Below are 21930 nucleotides of genomic sequence, written 5' to 3'. Positions count from 1 at the left end.
TTTATGCACACACTGATTACAAGCAAACAGGTCACAGGTGAGGATGTCACCTGTTGTGAATTCTGTGGCAGAGCTCCCTCCTGTGGTCACAAGTGGTACTTCGGCTGGTTCTCTCTGTGAGCTTCCGTTGGTGGAGGAAAGTGGTACTGCGGCTTCTGAGTTTCCTTCCTCAGGTGATGTGGTGAAGTCGTTAGGTGCTGCTCTATTTAACTCCACCTAGTGCTTTGATCCTGGCCTCCAGTCAATGTTCTAGTATTGGACCTGTTTCCTCCTGGATCGTTCCTGTGGCCTGCTGCTCTGCATAGCTAAGTTCCTCTTTGCTATTTGTTTGCTGTTTTTTTCTGTCCAGCTTGTCAATTTGTTTTTTTCTGCTTGCTGGAAGCTCTGGGACGCAGAGGGTGTACCTCCGTGCCGTTAGTTCGGTACGGAGGGTCTTTTTGCCCCCTTTGCGTGGTTTTTGTAGGGTTTTGTGTTGACCGCAAAGTTACCTTTCCTATCCTCGCTCTGTTCAGAAAGTTGGGCCTCACTTTGCTAAATCTATTTCATCTCTACGTTTGTCTTTTCATCTTAACTCACAGTCATTATATGTGGGGGCTGCCTTTTCCTTTGGGGTATTTCTCTGAGGCAAGGTAGGCTTATGTTCTATCTTCAGGCTAGCTAGTTTCTCAGGCCGTGCCGAGTTGCATAGGGAGCGTTAGGCGCAATCCACGGCTGCTTTTAGTGTGGTTGGAGAGGATTAGGGATTGTGGTCAACAGAGTTCCCACGTCTCAGAGCTCGTTCTTGTTTTTTGGGTTATTGCCAGGTCACTGTATGTGCGCTGACCTCTATGTCCATTGTGGTACTGAATTACCTTTCATAACAGTCACCTTTAGTAGCCATTCAAACCCATTTGTGTCAACTTCTGTGCTAGAGAACCTCATCCACAACTACCACAAAAGACTTCAAGCTGACATTGATGTTAGAGGGGGCAATATACGATATTAAGAAATGGGGTATGTGAACTTTTGATCAGAGTAATTTGAATGTTTTGGGTTGTCATTATGATTTAAAAAGAGAAAACACAGTAGTTTGAAATTAAATAGCTTCACCCAACCACTAACCATGAGTGGAGAAAAAGGTTTGGTGTTATTCATATTCTCTGAAAAAAGGCCAAGAAAGCAAAAAGTCTGCCAGGAGATGTAAACTTTTGAGCACAACTGTAAGAGGGTGGTGGCCCACTTTTGCACAGGGGCCCACCAGAGGATTCTCTTGTTCCCTTGTGGGCCAGTCCAAGCCTGGCCATTAGGCTGAGCTCACATCTATGGCCAGCGTCACCCTATCATAGAATATGGCCCAGTGCTATGCGAGAAAACATCGTATAGTACTCGGCCCAGTGTTAATCTTTGGAATAGCTCACATCAGCGTTTATTTTCTCAGCCGTATTCGACTTGCATGTAAAATCGCAATATGCTGTTTTTGGCACCGAGATTCGGCCATGACTTGCCAATGCAAACCAATGGGTATGAGAAAAAAATCACACAGCACTTGGACCATGCAATGTCCTTTGAAAAGCCGGCAATAAATCTGCCGCGTACTGTAACATTACAGCGTGACAGGTTAGAATAGATAGAATAGATATACAGGGTGGGCCATTTATATGGATACACCTAAATAAAATGGGAATGGTTGGTGTTTTCAACACCCTGTTTGTGGCACATTAGTATATGGGAGGGGAAAAACTTTTTAAGATGGGTGGTGACCATGGCGCCATTTTGAAGTTGGCCATTTTGGATCCAACTTTATTTTTTCCAATGGGAAAAGGGCCATGTGACACATTGAACTTATTGAGAATGTTACAAGAAAAACAATGGTGTGCTTCGTTTTAACGTAACTTTATTCTTTCATAAGTTATTTACAAGTTTATGACCACTTATAAAATGTGTTAAAAGTGCTGTCTATTGTGTTGGATTGTCAATGCAACCCTCTTCTCCCACTCTTGACTCACTGATAGCAACAACGCAGAAGAAATGGTAGCACAGGCTTCCAGTATCCGTTGTTTCAGATGAGGCACATCTCGTATCTTCACAGCATAGAGAATTGCCTTCAGGTGACCCCAAAGATAAAAGTCTAAGGGGGTCAGATCGGGAGACCTTGGTGGCCACTCAACTGGCACACAATGACCTTCATGATCATTTGTTGCCCTCTTTATGAACTGAAGATGGCACGTTCAATGAGTTTTTCCAGCAAGATGGTGCACCACCACATTATGGGTGTCAGGTCTGAGCATTCCTAAATGAACAGTTTCCTGGAAAGTGGATTGGTCTTCGTGGGCCAGTTTCAGAAAAATAATCTTTTATTAATTAAATGCATGTAAAGTAAACTGCACAAACACTATACTAATTGTATATGTCACTGGCATCTATATATCTATTCTATGTGTATTTACTGTATGTAATCCATCTACAGGTCCTTCTCAAAAAATTAGCATATAGTGTTAAATTTCATTATTTACCATAATGTAATGATTACAATTAAACTTTCATATATTATAGATTCATTATCCACCAACTGAAATTTGTCAGGTCTTTTATTGTTTTAATACTGATGATTTTGGCATACAACTCCTGATAACCCAAAAAACCTGTCTCAATAAATTAGCATATCAAGAAAAGGTTCTCTAAACGACCTATTACCCTAATCTTCTGAATCAACTAATTAACTCTAAATACATGCAAAAGATACCTGAGGCTTTTATAAACTCCCTGCCTGGTTCATTACTCAAAACCCCCATCATGGGTAAGACTAGCGACCTGACAGATGTCAAGAAGGCCATCATTGACACCCTCAAGCAAGAGGGTAAGACCCAGAAAGAAATTTCTCAACAAATAGGCTGTTCCCAGAGTGCTGTATCAAGGCACCTCAATGGTAAGTCTGTTGGAAGGAAACAATGTGGCAGAAAACGCTGTACAACGAGAAGAGGAGACCGGACCCTGAGGAAGATTGTGGAGAAGGACCGATTCCAGACCTTGGGGAACCTGAGGAAGCAGTGGACTGAGTCTGGTGTGGAAACATCCAGAGCCACCGTGCACAGGCGTGTGCAGGAAATGGGCTAGAGGTGCCGCATTCCCCAGGTAAAGCCACTTTTGAACCATAAACAGTGGCAGAGGCGCCTGACCTGGGCTACAGAGAAGCAGCACTGGACTGTTGCTAAGTGGTCCCAAGTACTTTTTTCTGATGAAAGCAAATTTTGCATGTCATTCGGAAATCAAGGTGCCAGAGTCTGGAGGAAGACTGGGGAGAAGGAAATGCCAAAATGCCTGAAGTCCAGTGTCAAGTACCCACAGTCAGTGATGGTGTGGGGTGCCATGTCAGCTGCTGGTGTTGGTCCACTGTGTTTCATCAAGGGCAGGGTCAATGCAGCTAGCTATCAGGAGATTTTGGAGCACTTCATGCTTCCATCGGCTGAAATGCTTTACGGAGATGAAGATTTCATTTTTCAGCACGACCTGGCACCTGCTCACAGTGCCAAAACCACTGGTAAATGGTTTACTGACCATGGTATTACTGTGCTCAATTGGCCTGCCAACTCTCCTGACCTGAACCCCATAGAGAATCTGTGGGATATTGTGAAGAGAAAGTTGAGAGACGCAAGACCCAACACTCTGGATGAGCTTAAGGCCGCTATTGAAGCATCCTGGGCCTCCATAACATCTCAGCAGTGTCACAGGCTGATTGCCTCCATGCCACGCCGCATTGAAGCAGTCATTTCTGCCAAAGGATTCCCGACCAAGTATTGAGTGCATAACTGAACATTATTATTTGTTGGTTTTTTTGTTTGTTATTAAAAAACACTTTTATTTGATTGGATGGGTGAAATATGCTAATTTATTGAGAGAGGTTTTTTGGGTTATCAGGAGTTGTATGCCAAAATCATCAGTATTAAAACAATAAAAGACCTGACAAATTTCAGTTGGTGGATAATGAATCTATAATATATGAAAGTTTAATTGTAATCATTACATTATGGTAAATAATGAAATTTAACACTATATGCTAATTTTTTGAGAAGGACCTGTATTTTGTGCTTTCAGCGCCTGCTCTGATTTTACATTTTGTGGCTGCTGAATTGCCAGCTTTTTTCTATCTATCTATGTAATATACAGTATATACATATATATGTCTGTGTCACTGACATCTATATATCTATTCTATGTATATACAGTACAGAGCAAAAGTTTGGACACACCTCATTTAAAGATTTTTCTGTATTTTCATGACTATGAAAATTGTAAATTCACACTGAAGGCATCAAAACTATGAATTAACACATGTGGAATTATATACTTAACAAAAAAGTGTGAAACAACTGAAATTATGTCTTATATTCTTGGTTCTTCAAAGTAGCCACCTTTTGCTTTGATGACTGCTTTGCACACTCTTGGCATTCTCTTGATGAGCTTCAAGATGTAGTCACAGGGAATGGTCTTCCAACAATCTTGAAGGAGTTCCCAGACATGCTTAGCACTTGTTGGCCCTTTTGCCTTCACTCTGCGGTCCAGCTCATCCCAAACCATCTCAATTGGGTTCAGGCCTGGTGACTGTGGAGGCCAGGTCATCTGGCGTAGCACCCCATCACTCTCCTTCTTGGTCAAATAGCCCTTACACAGCTTAGAGTTGTGTTGGGGTCATTGTCCTGTTGAAAAATAAATGATGGTCCAACTAAACGCAAAACGGATGGAATAGCATGCCGCGGCAAGATGCTGTGGTAGCCATGCTGGTTCAGTATTATTATTATTATTATTTATTATTATAGCGCCATTTATTCCATGGCGCTTTACATGTGAGGAGGGGTATACATAATAAACAAGCACAATAATCTTGAACAATACAAGTCACAACTGGTACAGGAGGAGAGAGCACCCTGCCCGCGAGGGCTCACAATCTACAAGGGACGGGTGAGGATACAGTAGGTAGGGTAGAGCTGGCCGTGCAGCGGTTTGGTCGATCGGTGGTTACTGCAGGTTGTAGGCTTGTCGGAAGAGGTGGGTCTTCAGGTTCTTTTTGAAGGTTTCGATGGTAGGCGAGAGTCTGATATGTTGTGGTAGAGAATTCCAGAGTAGCGGGGATGCACGAGAGAAATCTTGTATGCGATTTTGGGAAGAGGAGATAATAGGGGAGTAGAGAAGGAGATCTTGTGAGGATCGGAGGTTGTGTGCAGGAGAGTACCGGGAGACGAGGTCGCAGATGTATGGAGGAGACAGGTTGTGGATGGCTTTGTACGTCATGGTTAGGCTTTTGTACTGGAGTCTCTGGGTGATGGGGAGCCAGTGCAGGGATTGACAGAGGGGAGAGGCCGGGGAATAGCGGGGGGACAGGTGGATTAGTCGGGCAGCAGAGTTTAGAATAGATTGGAGGGGTGCAAGAGTGTTAGAGGGGAGGCCACAGAGCAGGAGGTTACAGTAGTCAAGGCGGGAGATGATGAGGGCATGGACTAGGGTCTTTGCGGATTCTTGGTTTAGGAATGTGCGGATCCGTGAAATATTTTTGAGTTGGAGGCGACAGGAAGTGGAAAGGGTTTGGATATGTGGTTTAAAAGAGAGATCAGTGTCAAGGATTACCCCAAGACAGCGGGCTTGTGGGACTGGGGAGAGTGGGCAGCCGTTTACTGTAATGGATAGGTTCGTTGGGGAGGTCGTGTGAGATGGGGGAAAGATGATGAATTCTGTTTTGTCCATGTTAAGTTTTAGAAATCTAGTGGAGAAGAAGGATGAAATAGCAGACAGACATTGAGGGATTCTGGTTAGTAGGGTGGTAATATCTGGTCCGGAGATGTAGATCTGTGTGTCGTCAGCATAGAGATGATACTGAAAGCCGTGAGATTCTATGAGCTGTCCCAGGCCAAAGGTGTAAAGGGAGAAGATCAGGGGTCCTAGTACTGAACCTTCAATTCCAGTATGCCTTCAATTTTGAACAAATCCCCAACAGTGTCACCAGCAAAGCACCCCCACACCATTACACCTCCTCATCCATGCTTCACAGTGGGAACCAGGCATGTAGAGTCCATCCGTTCACCTTTTCTGCGTTACATAAAGACACTGTGGTTGGAACCAAAGATCTCAAATTTGGACTCATCAGACCAAAGCACAGATTTCCACTGGTCTAATGTCCATTCCTTGTGTTCTTTAGTCCAAACAAGTCTCTTTTGCTTGTTGCCTGTCCTTAGCAGTGGTTTCCTAGCAGCTATTTTACCATGAAGGCCTGCTGCACAAAGTCTCCTCTTAACAGTTGTGGTAGAGATGTGTCTGCTGCTAGAACTCTGTGTGGCATTGACCTGGTCTCTGATCTGAGCTGCTGTTAACCTGCGATTTCTGAGGCTGGTGACTCGGATAAACTTATCCTCAGAAGCAGAGGTGACTCTTGGTCTTCCTTTCCTGGGGCGGTCGTCATGTGAGCCAGTTTCTTTGTAGCACTTGATGGTTTTTGCCACTGCACTTGGGGACACTTTCAAAGTTTTCCCAATTTTTCGGACTGACTGACCTTCATTTCGTAAAGTAATGATGGCCACTCGTTTTTCTTTACTTAGCTGCTTTTTTCTTGCCATAATACAAATTCTAACAGTCTATTCAGTAGGATTATCAGCTGTGTATCCACCAGACTTTTGCACACCACAACTGATGGTTCCAACCGCATTTATAAGGCAAGAAATCCCACTTATTAAACCTGACAGGGCACACCTGTGAAGTGAAAACCATTCCCGGTCCCGGTGACTACCTCTTGAAACTCATCACGAGAATGCCAAGAGTGTGCAGAGCAGTCATCAAAGTAAAAGGTGGCTACTTTGAAGAACCTAGAATATAAGACATAATTTCAGTTGTTTCACATTTTTTTGTTAAGTATATAATTCCACATGTATTAATTTATAGTTTTGATGCCTTCAGTGTGAATGTACAATTTTCATTGTCATGAAAATACAGAAAAATCTTTAAATGAGAAGGTGTGTTCAAACTTTTGCTCTGTACTGTATATATACAGTATATATATATATATATATATATATATATATATGTTTTGAAGAATATTTCCTTGATGTGTAAATGACAGAGGATTGCTCTATGTAAAAGCTCATGTTAAAATCGCATTGTAATTGGATGTAAATCGGATGCTAGGAGTGAAAAATCGGATTGTACTCGCATGACACTTGCATTACACTCGTGCAACTCTTGGCAGTGAGAATCGGACCGATTTTCTATACGTTAATGCTGCATAGATAAGGTATGTTGCACTTTTCCATGTCATAAATATGATGTAGGTTTGTTTTGTCGTGAACGTCTGGGGTCAGAAACAGGTTGACTAAATGCAAACATGTGTCATCACAATCCAAATAGGTGTTACCGGTGTGTTCCTCCTAGCCACGAGTCATATACTGTATATTATGATCTTCTGGAAATTTATATTTTTCCTACAATTATTTTGACATTGCATTAGATACATATTTATTCTTAATAAGATACATTTAATTTTAATTTATACAGTACACAGCCACAACATTAAAACCATTGTCAGGTGAAGTGGATAATATTCTCCCAATACAATGACACCGTGGTATATTCCCAATATGCAGTGAGTAGCACTTACCAAAAGTAGCCGAAGAAAGGGCAGCTGATAAACATGCACCAGGGTCATGAGCGCCCAAGGTTCAATCACAGAAATGGTTCACAGCGTCCTGTATATAGAGGTGTGTACATGCAGACTGGAAAAAGTGCCTATGCTCACCACAATAGCTGAAAGCACCTAAATTTGGGTCATAGCATCAGAATTGATGGAACCACATTGTAATAACTGTTCAAAAAGAGTTCCAGAAATTTGAAAGAAACTGGGTTAGATCTGCTGAGGCTGCACATTGGTGTATTATATATAGGCATGCCCTCTAAGTAGCTCAACACACAGCCATTAAAGTCTACACTGCTATCAACAAAAACAAGTACACCCCATAGGTTATCAGTGTTACGCTCTCTCATACTGGTCACTGAAAGTTCAGCATGGAACTTCATGGCAGTTAACTTCCTGAGAATCGGAAAAAAAAGAATTGCTGCTCTAAATAAAGATGGCCTAGGCTATTAGATCATTGCCAACATGCTGAACCTGAACTGCAGCACGGCGGCCAAGACCATGAATGTCAACAAATACTGTGACATACTGAAGCAAAGCCTGATCCCGTCCCTTCGAAAGCTGGTCTACAGGGCAGTATTCCAACATGATAATGACCCCAAACACACTTCCAAGACTACCACTGCCTTGCTAAAGAAACTCCTCTATGGCAAGACTAAGCACAGTACGAAGACAAAAGGTAGTTATACTGCATCAGCAAAGTCTCTCCCAGGCAAAGATTTCAAATCAGACTGGGGTTTGTGTTCAAGGTTTTTTGAAGAAGCACCAAAAGAAATGTAGACTGTTGAGTAGTGTAGATACAGTGGTCGACCATTACACTTAGTACAGCAAATGAAAGACACATCAGTCTTACTTCACTTAGAAATAGGAAGATGTCCAGTAGTTCCATCAGCTCAAAACTGGCAGCAACTTTTCACACAACTACACCCATCTATTGTTTGGAGAAATCTTGCAAGAAGTAGTCTTCATGGAAGAATTGTGTACAAAAAACATATCTTCAATATGAAGACAAGGCCAGGCGACTCAACTATGCAAGAAAACTAAGGAACTGTGGTGCAGAAAAATGGCAGCCGGTGCTCTGGACTGATGAGTAAAAAATGTGAAATATTTGGCTGTAACAGAAGATAGTGTCTCCACCAAAGGGTTGGAGAGCAGTACAATAATGCATGTCTGCAGGAAACAGTGAAGCATGGTGGAGGTTTCCCAAAAGTTTTAAGACTGACACAAATTTTGGTTTTCACAGTTTGCTTCAGCGTTTTTAGATCTTGTAGAGCTTGTAGTCTGATGCTTCTATGATTACTGGAGGACAATGATAAGTATGTCACAATTTTTAATCTTTTATTTACAAATACATCAAGTTTCTCAAACGATTGAATATTTACAGTCCTGTTACTTTTTCAAGACTTCTGACCTTCACCCTTGCAACTGGATGTCAGCTTCAGGGCCAAAATCTGACTGACGATAGCCCATTCTTACATACTTGGAGTGTATTACAATTCTGTGTTTTTGTTTGTCCATCTGTTTTTTGAATATTAACTAGAGGTTCTTGATGGGATTAAGATCTGGAGAGTTTTCTACCCATGTACTGAATATGTCATTATTTTTGTTAGCCAAGCCATTTGGTTATGACTTTTGCCTTATTACATGGTCTCCATCATGCTGGAAAAATCATTTGTTCACCACCAAATTGCCCCCGGATCCTTGAGAGAAGTTGCTCTAAGTTCCTCTTTGAGGATGTACATATACCTTTCTTAATTTATGACTGTGTTCTTAGGCAAAATTCTATGTGAGACCAATCTCTTGCATGAAAAGTAACCCCACGCATGAATGGTCTCAGGATCCTTTACTCTTGGCATGGCACAGGACTCATGGTAGGGCTCACCCTTTCTTCTCTGAGCAATCTTTCTTCTAGATGTCCCAACAGTCTGATGGGGACGTCATCAATGAAAATAGATTAGCAGGAAATACAGGGCTTGAATTGCAGAGGACCTGGGTAAATTAATTTTCTTTGATAAAGCCTCCTTCAGACTGTTTGGGACATCTGGAAAAATGATTGTCCTGAGAAGAAAAATTGAGTGCTACCATGAGTCTTCCGTCATGCCAGTAGTAAAGCATCCTGAGACCATCCATGTGTGGGGATGCTTTTCATGTAAGGGAGTAGGTTCACTCACAGGTTTCCCAAAGATGATTTCACACTGTGTTGAGACACCCTTTCAGTGGCCCCAACGGGGGCTTACGTCAGAAGCCCCCGCAAAACTGGAGTCTTATTATGTCTGAGTGTCCGTCTCCAGTAATCGTACACTCTCAAAAATGATGCACGACAGAGCACCTGTTTGCTCTGTTGGCACCATTATGGTCTCAAAATTTTTGATGCTTGTACCGGCCAGTGACTGTTCGGGTCTCAACGCTGAACACGGACTATCTGCTAAAGTCTGGTGCAGTGCTTGGGTAAGTCTGTGGTGGCGGCGCAGGAGGAAAGAGAGATTTATTATTTTATTTTCTTACCAGTTCGGGTAACGATATTTTCAATGGGGTTCCTTGTCACAATGCAAAACTGATAACTAAATGGCTCGGTGAATAAAACATTGATATTTTGTGTCCATGGTCAGGAAACTCCCCAGATTTCAATCCCTTGAGATCCTTTGCTCAGTCCTCAAAAAGCGGAAGGACAAAGAAAAACAGAATTGTGATAAACTCCAAGCACTGATTAGGCAAGAATAGGTCATCAGTGAGGGCGAATTGCAAAAGCTTTGAAAAATAAAAGTCTAAACAGTAAATATTGAGTCTTTACATAAACTTGATGCATTTGTCAATAAAAGTTTAAACCTTTTGGTTTTTTTTTCAACTGATAAAGACGCCAGTGCAGCATTGAAACTAGCTGTGAATAAAAAACCTTATCATCATTGTTGACTCCAACAACGAAGCCCACCTTGATGCTTTATCCAACTGGATCCAATATTTCCTGGAGGATTTGTCCTCCAGCCACGGGGCAGCCGCTGTTTTTCTCTATGCCTATATTAGAGTTATGCCTGTCTCATCTCCACCAGTTGAGTGTTAACCAAACACGTGCCCACTCTCCAGCCACAGGGTATCACCCTTTTGCGATCTGGTTCCGACGTCTAAATTTCTAAATAAATAAAAATTTTAAAACATTTGAACTACTTTAAATTGTGCTTCACTTATCATAGAAACATCTGACTGAAAGATCTAAAAACACTGAGGTCACGAACTTTGTGAGAACCAAAATGTATGTCAGTCTCAAAACTTTTGGCCACAATTGCCAGAGAGTAATGTTTGACATTTCCAGGCCACGCCATATGTTTTCACTATTATTTGATAATATGACTAAGAAACCATACAGTAGCAAAAGCAACGTTTTGTAGGACCCTGTCGGAGTAAGTTCTTGGTGATTCACTGCATTCTGAATGACGCAGTATTTAATCTCAGCTCTTAAATATTACATGATTTTAAGCATACATCTAATTGCTTCAAACCGCAGTGTGACCCATCCCAGGGATTTGGGTTTTGTTTATTATCCATTAAATTGAACAAGGGATGAAACCAAAGTGCTGATCCGACTGTGTTACTGTGTGATTGTGCTGGGATCTCCTTTGTACAGCAGTGATGAAGCTGTGACACGTTGAGAGTTCTGCCCTATGTGTCCGTGTTTGATTAAAGCTAAGATCTACTGAGGTAGAACTGATAAAGTTATTATATTGTGACTCATGAGATAAAGGTATTTTCTTTGGCTGCTCGGTGTATTCCGTCTTAGTGGATGATTCACAGTCTCTCTGTTTTTAGAGCTATCATGTCCTGTCTTGTAGTAATTTATAATAATAGAGCGGGCGGCTTTTCTTGTCAAACATTGGAAATTGGACACTTTCAGCATTTTCTTCTGCATGCTTGTGCTTTATTGTTTGTTCTACATTCACAATGTAATGGGGACTTTCACAGAGACTTTTAAAGCGAAAAGCAAGACCAAACCCAAAATGTGACTTTAAAGGTTTTGTAAGAGTGTGTGATTATTAAATGTACACACTTTATTAGTTACTCTTGAATAATCATTTTAGTAAAGTTATTTAAAGGGAATCTGTCACCAGGTTTTTGTCACCTAATCTGAGAGCAGCATGATTTAGGAGCAGAGACCCTGATTCCAGCGATGGGTCTCTTACTGAACTTTTGATAACATCACTATTTTATCAGCATATCATCACTAGATGGAGCAGATAACTGGTAGATCTGTAGCAGAGAAAACAGGGATTTTATAAAAACGAGAGCAAGAAGCCCAGTAGGTGATACATTGCTGGAATCAGGGTCTCTGCTCCCTACATCATGCTTCTCTCTGAAAGGGTACCAAATATCATGATTAAAGATTCCATTTAAAAGATTGCCTCTATGTTGAACTGAAATTTAGGTTATACTGACTTGTCATCCAACAGTACCAATCTCACACATCTTGGGTGTCACAGTGAAATGCTCCTTAATTCGCTTTATCATTTTTAAATATGGTATGTGTCATATGACAGCTGCACATAAAGCTCAGTGTACACCAAAAAGAGCTGCAAGACTTTTCTATTTAAATTTTTTGCTTTCCTTAGGATATGCAGGGAATAGATAAGGCAGGGAACATAGGAGGCAGAGAACAAAGGAGGCAGGGAACAGAGGAGTTAGGGAACAGAGGAGGCAGGGAACAGAGGAGTCAGGGAACAGAGGAGGCAGAGAACAGAGTAGGCAGAGAACAGAGTAGGCAGGGAATAGAGGAGGCAAGGAACAGAGGAGTCACCGAACAGGAGTCGGGGAACAGAGGAGTCGGAACAGAGGAGTCAGGGAACAGAGGAGGCAGGGATCAGATGAGGCAGAGAACAGAATAGGCAGGGAATAGAGGCAGGGAACAGAGGAGGCAGAGAACAATAGGCAGGGAATAGAGGAGGCAGGGAACAGAGGAGTCAGGGAACAGAGGAGTCGGAACAGGAGTCAGGGAACAGAGGAGGCAGGGAACAGAGGAGTCGGAACAGGAGTCAGGGAACAGAGGAGGCAGGGAACAGAGGAGGCAGGGAACAGAGGAGTCGGAACAGGAGTCAGGGAACAGAGGAGGCAGGGAACAGAGGAGGCAGGGAGCAGGAGTCAGGGAACAGAGGAGTCGGAACAGGAGGCAGGGAACAGAGGAGGCAGGGAACAGAGGAGGCAGGGAGCAGGAGTCAGGGAACAGAGGAGTCGGAACAGGAGTCAGGGAACAGAGGAGGCAGGGAACAGAGGAGGCAGGGAACAGATGAGGCAGGGAACAGATGAGGCAGGGAATAGATGAGGTAGTGAACAGAGGAGACAGAGAACAGATGAGGCAGGGAACAGAGGAGGGAGGGAATAGAGGAGGCAGGGAATAGATGAGGTAGTGAACAGAGGAGACAGAGAACAGATGAGGCAGGGAACAGAGGAGGGAGGGAATAGAGGAGGCAGGGAATAGATGAGGTAGTGAACAGAGGAGACAGAGAACAGATGAGATAGGGAACAGATGAGGCAGCGAACAGATGAGATAGGGAACAGATGAGGCAGGGAACAGATGAAGCAGAGAACAGAAGAGGGAGGGAATAGAGGAGGCAGGGAACAGATGAGGCAGAGAACAGAGGGGGCAGGGAACAGAGGAGGCAGGGAAAAGAGGGGACAGGGCACAGAGGGGCCTAAGAACAGAGGAGGCAGGGAACAGAGGAGGCAGGGAACATATGAGGCAGGGAACAGATGAGGCAGGGAACAGATGAGGCAGGGAATAGATGAGGTAGTGAACAGAGGAGACAGAGAACAGATGAGGCAGGGAACAGAGGAGGGAGGGAATAGAGGAGGCAGGGAATAGATGAGGTAGTGAACAGAGGAGACAGAGAACAGATGAGGCAGGGAACAGATGAGATAGGGAACAGATGAGGCAGCGAACAGATGAGATAGGGAACAGATGAGGCAGGGAACAGATGAAGCAGAGAACAGAGGATTGAGGGAATAGAGGATTCAGGGAACAGATGAGGCAGAGAACAGAGGGGGCAGGGAACAGAGGAGGCAGGGAAAAGAGGGGACAGGGCACAGAGGGGCCTAAGAACAGAGGAGGCAGGGAACAGGGGGCTAGGAATAGAGGAGGCAGGGAACAGAGGAGGCAGGGAACAGGGGGCTAGGAATAGAGGAGGCAGGGAACAGTCGGAGCAGCGAATAGAGGAGGCTGGGAATAGAGGGGGCCGGTAATAGAGGAGGCTGGTAACAGCAGCAAAATCCTGTCCAGACTCATTGTATGAAGTGCGCATGTTTGGCCATTGCTCCCATACAATTGCTGCTGGCCTCTGGGCAATTAGCAATAAAAAATACGCAAAATAAGTGTTTGGAAGAGAATTAAGGCAAATAAAAATTGCAATTAATTTGTGTTACTATTGTTTAAAATGTCTTCAGTAATTAGTTCTAGTTCTTCTACTCCTTATATTTCTCATTGACCAAATACATTTATCGCCTGAAAGCGATTCTACTCTTTATTTTTTATGGTTAATACGTATGAACATAATGTAATCCTTCCTAATAATTCTGCATGTAGAATAGGACATGAGTCTGAAATCTAAGCCTGCTCCATCTGTGATATTTTTCCTTTAAATTCTTACGTTATGTTTTCCCTCACAGGGGCAGTCTTGTGATTTCTGCGATTCTTCTGACCCTAATAAAGCACATCCGGCTTCCAATGCCATTGATGGCACAGAGCGATGGTGGCAAAGTCCCCCGTTATCCCTGGGCTTAAGATACAATGAAGTGAATGTCACTGTTGACCTTGGGCAGGTAAGCAGCGTTGGGCCATATTCCTGTATTATCTGATTACTTCCCAATATCAATCATCAGCTTTCTATATCTAAACCTCTGTCCGTGGTGCTGATGGTGGGAGAGGTGAGGTGCCACATTTTACAATTAAATAGCATGAATTATATCTGTGAAATATTTGCTCCGTCTCAATTACACTTGATAAACCATCAGCAATTTTTCGTCTGGTTGCAAAAATTGTTTTAGTCTTTGCTGATATAATTATTAACCGGAGAGATTGTGGATATGAGTGATTTCTGCCGTATGTCATATCAGTGTAATGGACGCCAGTGCAGCATTGAAACTAGCTGTGAATAAAAAACCTTATCATCATTGTTGACTCCAACAACGAAGCCCACCTTGATGCTTTATCCAACTGGATCCAATATTTCCTGGAGGATTTGTCCTCCAGCCACGGGGCAGCCGCTGTTTTTCTCTATGCCTATATTAGAGTTATGCCTGTCTCATCTCCACCAGTTGAGTGTTAACCAAACACGTGCCCACTCTCCAGCCACAGGGTATCACCCTTTTGCGATCTGGTTCCGACGTCTAAATTTCTAAATAAATAAAAATTTTAAAACATTTGAACTACTTTAAATTGTGCTTCACTTATCATAGAAACATCTGACTGAAAGATCTAAAAACACTGAGGTCACGAACTTTGTGAGAACCAAAATGTATGTCAGTCTCAAAACTTTTGGCCACAATTGCCAGAGAGTAATGTTTGACATTTCCAGGCCACGCCATATGTTGCAAAAATTGTTTTAGTCTTTGCTGATATAATTATTAACCGGAGAGATTGTGGATATGAGTGATTTCTGCCGTATGTCATATCAGTGTAATGGAATGTGAAGGCCATGGGTATGTACGGTATTTCTAATTATTATATTAACTAAAAAAATCAACCTGAAAATATTTCTAAGCAGTAATAAAACAAAGAGTAGTCTTTTGTGAAATGATCACAGCATTTGTATGATACATATGTTGCTTTCGGTATGATCGATACTTTATGTTGCTGTATGTGTGATAGAAATATTGATGTATGTGATAGATATCTTACTGTGTATAATATATCTGTTTCTGTATGTATGATCTGTTGCTTTATGTGTGATAGATATGATGTGTATATGATGTACAGTACAGAGCAAAAGTTTGGACACACCTCATTTAACAATTTTTCTGTACTTTCATGACTATGAAAATTGTACATTCACACTGAAGGCATCAAAACTATGAATTAACACATGTGGAATTATATACTTGAAGGAATTATACAATCTTGAAGGAGTTCCCAGAGATGTTTAGCATTGTTGGCCCTTTTGCCTTCACTCTGCGGTCCAGCTCACCCCAAACCATCTCGATTGGGTTGAGGTCTGGTGACTGTGGAGGCCAGGTCATCTGGTATAGCACCCCATCACTCTCCTTCTTGGTCAAATAGCCCTTACACAGCCTGGAGGTGTGTTTGGGGTCATTGTCCTGTTGAAAAATAAATGATGGTCCAACTAAACGCAATCCGGATGGAATAGCATGCCGCTGCAAGATGCTGTGGTAGCCATGCTTGTTCAGTATGCCTTAAATTTTGAATAAATCCCCAACAGCATCACCAGCAAAGCACCCCCACACCATCACACCTTCTCCTCCATGCTTCACGGTGGGAACCAGACATGTAGAGTCCATCCGTTCACCTTTTCTGCGCCGCACAAAGACACGGTGGTTGAAACCAAAGATCTCAAATTTGGACACGTCAGTCCAAAGCACAAATTTCCACTGGTATAATGTCCATTCCTTGCGTTCTTTAGCCCAAACAAGTCTCTTCTGCTTGTTGCCTGTCCTTAGCAGTGGTTTCCTAGCAGCTATTTTACCATGAAGGCCTGCTGCACAAAGTCTCCTCTTAACAGATATGTCTGCTGCTAGAACTCTGTGTGGCATTGACCTGGTCTCTAGTCTGAGCTGCTGTTAACCTGCGATTTCTGAGGCTGGTGACTCGGATAAACTTATCCTCAGAAGCAGAGGTGACTGTTATGATCCGGTGGTTTGGACAAATAATGGACCTGATCGTTACTGATAATAAGGACGAGCTCTGGGACGTGGGAACTCTGCTGACCGCAAGCCCTAAACCTATCAAAACACACTAGAAATAGCCGTGGATTGCGCCTAACGCTCCCTATGCAACTCGGCACAGCCTAAGAAAGTAGCTAGCCCTGAAGATAGAAAAATAAAGCCTACCTTGCCTCAGAGAAATTCCCCAAAGGAAAAGGCAGCCCCCCACATATAATGACTGTGAGTAAAGACGAAAATACAAACACAGAGATGAAATAGATTTAGCAAAGTGAGGCCCGACTTACTGAACAGACCGAGGATAGAAAAGGTTACTTTGCGGTCAGCACAAAAACCTACAAAAGACCACGCAGAGAGTGCAGGGAAAAATACCTTCCGCACCGACTCACGGTGCGGGAGGCGCCCCTCTGCGTCCCAGAGCTTCCAGCAAGCAAGGCAATATTGACAAAAGCAAGCTGGACAGAAAAAATAGCAAACAAGCAAAATAGCACAGAGGAACTTAGTTTCTGCTGGAGCAACAGGAACTCAGAACGATCCAGGAGCGAATTGGAGCCATAGTACAACATTGACAGCTGGCATGGGGCAAAGATCTAAGTGGAGTTAAATAGAGCAGCCCACTAACGAATTAGCCTCGTCACCTGTGGAAGGAAACTCAGAAACACCCACAGGCACCAGAGAAAGTCCATGGACAGAACCAGCCGAAGTACCATTCATGACCACAGGAGGGAGCCTGACAACAGAATTCACAACAGTACCCCCCCTTGAGGAGGGGTCACCGAACCCTCACGAGAGCCCCCAGGCCGACCAGGATGAGCCAAATGAAAGGCACGAACCAGATCGGCCGCATGAACATCAGAGGCAAAAACCCAGTAATTATCCTCCTGACCATAACCCTTCCACTTGACCAAGTACTGGAGTTTCCGTCTCGAAATACGAGAATCCAAAATCTTCTCCACCACATACTCCAACTCCCCCTCAACCAACACCGGAGCAGGAGGGTCAACGGATGGAACCACAGGCGCCACGTATCTCCGCAATAACGACCTATGGAACACATTATGGATGGCAAAAGAATCTGGAAGGGCCAAACGAAATGACACAGGATTGATAACCTCAGAAATTTTATACGGACCAATAAAACGAGGCTTAAACTTAGGAGAGGAAACCTTCATAGGAACATAACGAGACGACAACCAAACTAAATCCCCAACACAAAGTCGGGGACCCACACAGCGCCGGCGGTTAGCGAAACGTTGAGCCTTCTCCTGGGACAATGTCAAATTGTCCACCACATGAGTCCAAATCTGCTGCAACCTATCCACCACAGTATCTACACCAGGACAGTCCGAAGACTCAACCTGCCCTGAAGAGAAACGAGGATGGAAACCAGAATTGCAGAAAAACGGCGAAACCAAAGTAGCCGAGCTGGCCCGATTATTAAGGGCAAACTCAGCCAACGGCAAAAAGGACACCCAATCATCCTGATCAGCAGAAACAAAGCATCTCAGATATGTTTCCAACGTCTGATTAGTTCGTTCGGTTTGGCCATTTGTCTGAGGATGGAAAGCCGAGGAAAAAGACAAATCAATGCCCATCCTAGCACAAAAGGATCGCCAAAACCTCGAAACAAACTGGGAACCTCTGTCCGAAACGATGTTCTCCGGGATGCCATGTAAACGAACCACATGCTGGAAAAACAATGGCACCAAATCAGAGGAGGAAGGCAATTTAGACAAGGGTACCAAATGGACCATCTTAGAAAAGCGATCACAAACCACCCAAATGACTGACATCCTTTGAGAGACGGAGAGATCCGAAATAAAATCCATAGAAATATGCGTCCAGGGCCTCTTCGGGACCGGCAAGGGCAAAAGCAACCCACTAGCACGAGAACAGCAGGGCTTAGCCCGAGCACAAGTCCCACAGGACTGCACAAAAGAATGCACATCCCGTGACAAAGACGGCCACCAAAAGGATCTAGCCACCAAATCTCTGGTACCAAAGATCCCAGGATGCCCAGCCAACACCAAACAATGAAGCTCAGAGATAACTCTATTAGTCCATTTATCAGGGACAAACAGTTTCTCTGCTGGGCAACGGTCAGGTCTATCAGCCTGAAATTTTTGCAGCACCCGCCGCAAATCAGGGGAGATGGCAGACAAAATTATCCCCTTTTTGAGAATACCTGCCGGCTCAGAAACACCCGGAGAGTCAGGCACAAAACTCCTTGACAGGGCATCAGCCTTCACATTCTTAGAGCCCGGAAGGTACGAAACCACAAAATCAAAACGGGAGAAAAACAACGCCCATCGAGCCTGTCTCGGATTCAACCGTTTGGCAGACTCAAGATAAGTCAAATTTTTGTGATCTGTCAAGACCACCACGCGATGCTTGGCTCCTTCAAGCCAATGACGCCACTCCTCGAATGCCCACTTCATGGCCAACAATTCTCGATTACCAACATCATAATTGCGCTCAGCAGGCGAAAACTTTCTAGAAAAGAAAGCACATGGCTTCATTCCCGAGCCATCAGAACTTTTTTGCGACAAAACAGCCCCTGCCCCAATCTCAGAGGCATCAACCTCAACCTGAAATGGGAGCGAAACATCTGGCTGGCACAACACAGGGGCAGAAGAAAAACGACGCTTCAATTCCTGAAAAGCATCCACGGCCGCAGAAGACCAATTGACCACATCAGCACCCTTCTTGGTCAAATCAGTCAACGGTTTAGCAACACTAGAAAAATTAGCGATGAAGCGACGATAAAAATTAGCAAAGCCCAGGAACTTTTGCAGGCTCTTCACAGATGTCGGCTGAGTCCAATCATGAATGGCCTGGACTTTAACAGGGTCCATCTCGACAGTAGAAGGGGAAAAAATGAACCCCAAAAATGAAACCTTCTGAACTCCAAAGAGACACTTTGACCCCTTCACAAACAAGGAATTAGCACGAAGGACCTGGAACACCATTCTGACCTGCTTCACATGAGACTCCCAATCATCCGAAAAGACCAAAATATCATCCAAATACACAATCAGGAATTTATCCAGGTACTCTCGGAAGATGTCATGCATAAAAGACTGAAATACTGATGGAGCATTGGAAAGCCCGAATGGCATCACCAGGTACTCAAAATGGCCCTCGGGCGTATTAAATGCTGTTTTCCATTCATCGCCCCGTTTAATACGCACAAGATTATACGCCCCTCGAAGGTCTATCTTGGTAAACCAACTAGCCCCTTTAATATGAGCAAACAAGTCGGACAGCAACGGCAAAGGATACTGAAATTTAACTGTAATTTTATTAAGAAGGCGGTAATCAATACAAGGTCTCAAAGAACCATCCTTCTTGGCCACAAAAAAGAACCCTGCTCCCAACGGTGATGACGATGGGCGAATATGGCCTTTCTCCAAGGATTCCTTTATATAACTCCGCATAGCGGCGTGTTCTGGCACAGATAAATTGAACAATCGGCCCTTAGGAAACTTAATACCAGGAATCAAATTAATTGCACAATCACAATCCCTATGAGGAGGTAGGGCACTGGCTTTGGGCTCATCAAATACATCCTGATAATCCGACAAAAACTCCGGAACTTCAGAAGGAGTAGAAGACGAAATTGACAAAAATGGAACATCACCATGTACCCCCTGGCAACCCCAGCTGGACACAGACATAGATTTCCAGTCCAATACTGGATTATGGACCTGTAGCCATGGTAACCCTAAAACGACCACATCATGCAGATTATGTAACACCAAAAAACGGATATCCTCCTGATGTGCAGGAGCCATGCACATGGTCAATTGGATCCAGTACTGAGGCTTATTCTTAGCCAAAGGCGTAGCATCAATTCCTCTCAATGGAATAAACAGGGATTCAAGCTTGAGGAGGCTAATTTGCATATTCCAGGTGCCTTCTGGGAAAAGCGAAGAGTCTCCCTAAGCTAGAAGATTGTTGGATAAAGCCGGGACCAGCTGCTTGGAAAGCATTACCAAAACAGGGATTCAAGCTTGAGGAGGCTAATTTGCATATTCCAGGTGTCTTCTGGGAAAAGCGAAGAGTCTCCCTAAGCTAGAAGATCGTTGGGTACAGCCGGGACCAGCTGCTTGGAAAGCATCACCAAACCAGGGATTCAAGCTTGAGGAGGCTAATTTGCATATTCCAGGTGCCTTCTGGGAAAAGCGAAGAGTCTCCCTAAGCTAGAAGATCGTTGGGTACAGCCGGGACCAGCTGCTTGGAAAGCATCACCAAACCAGGGATTCAAGCTTGAGGAGACTAATTTGCATATTCCAGGTGCCTTCTGGGAAAAGCGAAGAGTCTCCCTAAGCTAGAAGATCGTTGGGTACAGCCGGGACCAGCTGCTTGGAAAGCATCACCAAACCAGGGATTCAAGCTTGAGGAGGCTAATTTGCATATTCCAGGTGCCTTCTGGGAAAAGCGAAGAGTCTCCCTAAGCTAGAAGATCGTTGGGTACAGCCGGGACCAGCTGCTTGGGAAGCATCACCAAACCGCGCGCCTTACGGCGCACAAATTTTTGCCTGTAGGACATTATTGCAAGAGAGCTTGGCTGAGTAGATTACACAAGAAGGAAAACACACAGCAAGTCAGCAGGATCTAGGAGCAACATGGCAGATGTGACAACCTACATGGTGAGCTGCAGCATGTGCTACATGTTCACAGATCGACCAGAAGAAGAATCAAATTTCACCTGTCAGAAGTGTAGACTAGTGGCCCTTTTAGAAGAAAAGGTGCGGGGTCTGGAAGAAAGAATAGCAACTTTGAAACTCATCAAAGAGAATGAAGACTTTCTAGACAGAACAGAAGCATCTCTACTGGTCACAGAAGGTGAAAAAAGTGTCAGAGAACCTCCAAAAGCAGATGAGTGGAAGCATGTGACCAAAAGAAGCAAGAAGACCATGGAGAAATCACCAACCACACAACTGAAGAACTGATATCAAATCTTTGTAGAGGATGAAAATGGCACACCTAAGGATGAAGCAATACCAGCAAGCAAAAAAGAAAAGGGCACACAGCAACAAGTGACAGCAAAAAGTACAGCCAAGAAGCAACGAAGAGTGGTGGTGGTGGGAGACTCACTACTGAGAGGCACAGAAGCAGCCATCTGCAGACCGGACATAACTGCAAGAGAAGTATGCTGCCTTCCAGGTGCGATGATCAAGGATGTGACCGATAGGATACCAAAGCTCTTCAGCTCCAAGGACGTCCACCCATTTCTTCTGATACATGTTGGCACCAATGACACGGCAAGGAAGGACCTACCGACAATCTGCAAAGACTTTGAAGAGTTGGGGAAGAAATTAAAGGAACTGGATGCACAGGTAGTTTTTTCTTCTATCCTTCCAGTAGACGGGCATGGCACCAGGAGATGGAACAGGATCCTTGAT

The 21930-nt window shown here is 43.8% G+C and overlaps 1 protein-coding gene across 1 annotated transcript in view; it reads left to right on the top strand.

The window, feature by feature from the left end:
- Positions 1–21930, top strand: part of LAMA3 (laminin subunit alpha 3) — a 366270-nt gene that overhangs the window by 9805 nt on the left and 334535 nt on the right. The window contains exon 2 of the mRNA XM_069731213.1: positions 14294–14446. Within this exon, the coding sequence (XP_069587314.1) occupies positions 14294–14446 (153 nt within the window). The remainder of the gene's footprint in view (positions 1–14293; positions 14447–21930) is intronic.

The sequence above is a fragment of the Ranitomeya imitator genome, chromosome 6, assembly GCF_032444005.1.
Source record: "Ranitomeya imitator isolate aRanImi1 chromosome 6, aRanImi1.pri, whole genome shotgun sequence".
NCBI classification, from domain to species: Eukaryota; Metazoa; Chordata; class Amphibia; order Anura; family Dendrobatidae; genus Ranitomeya; species Ranitomeya imitator.
The sequence above is the reverse complement of the archived record's forward strand: the minus strand, read 5'-3'. Positions and strand labels throughout refer to the sequence as shown.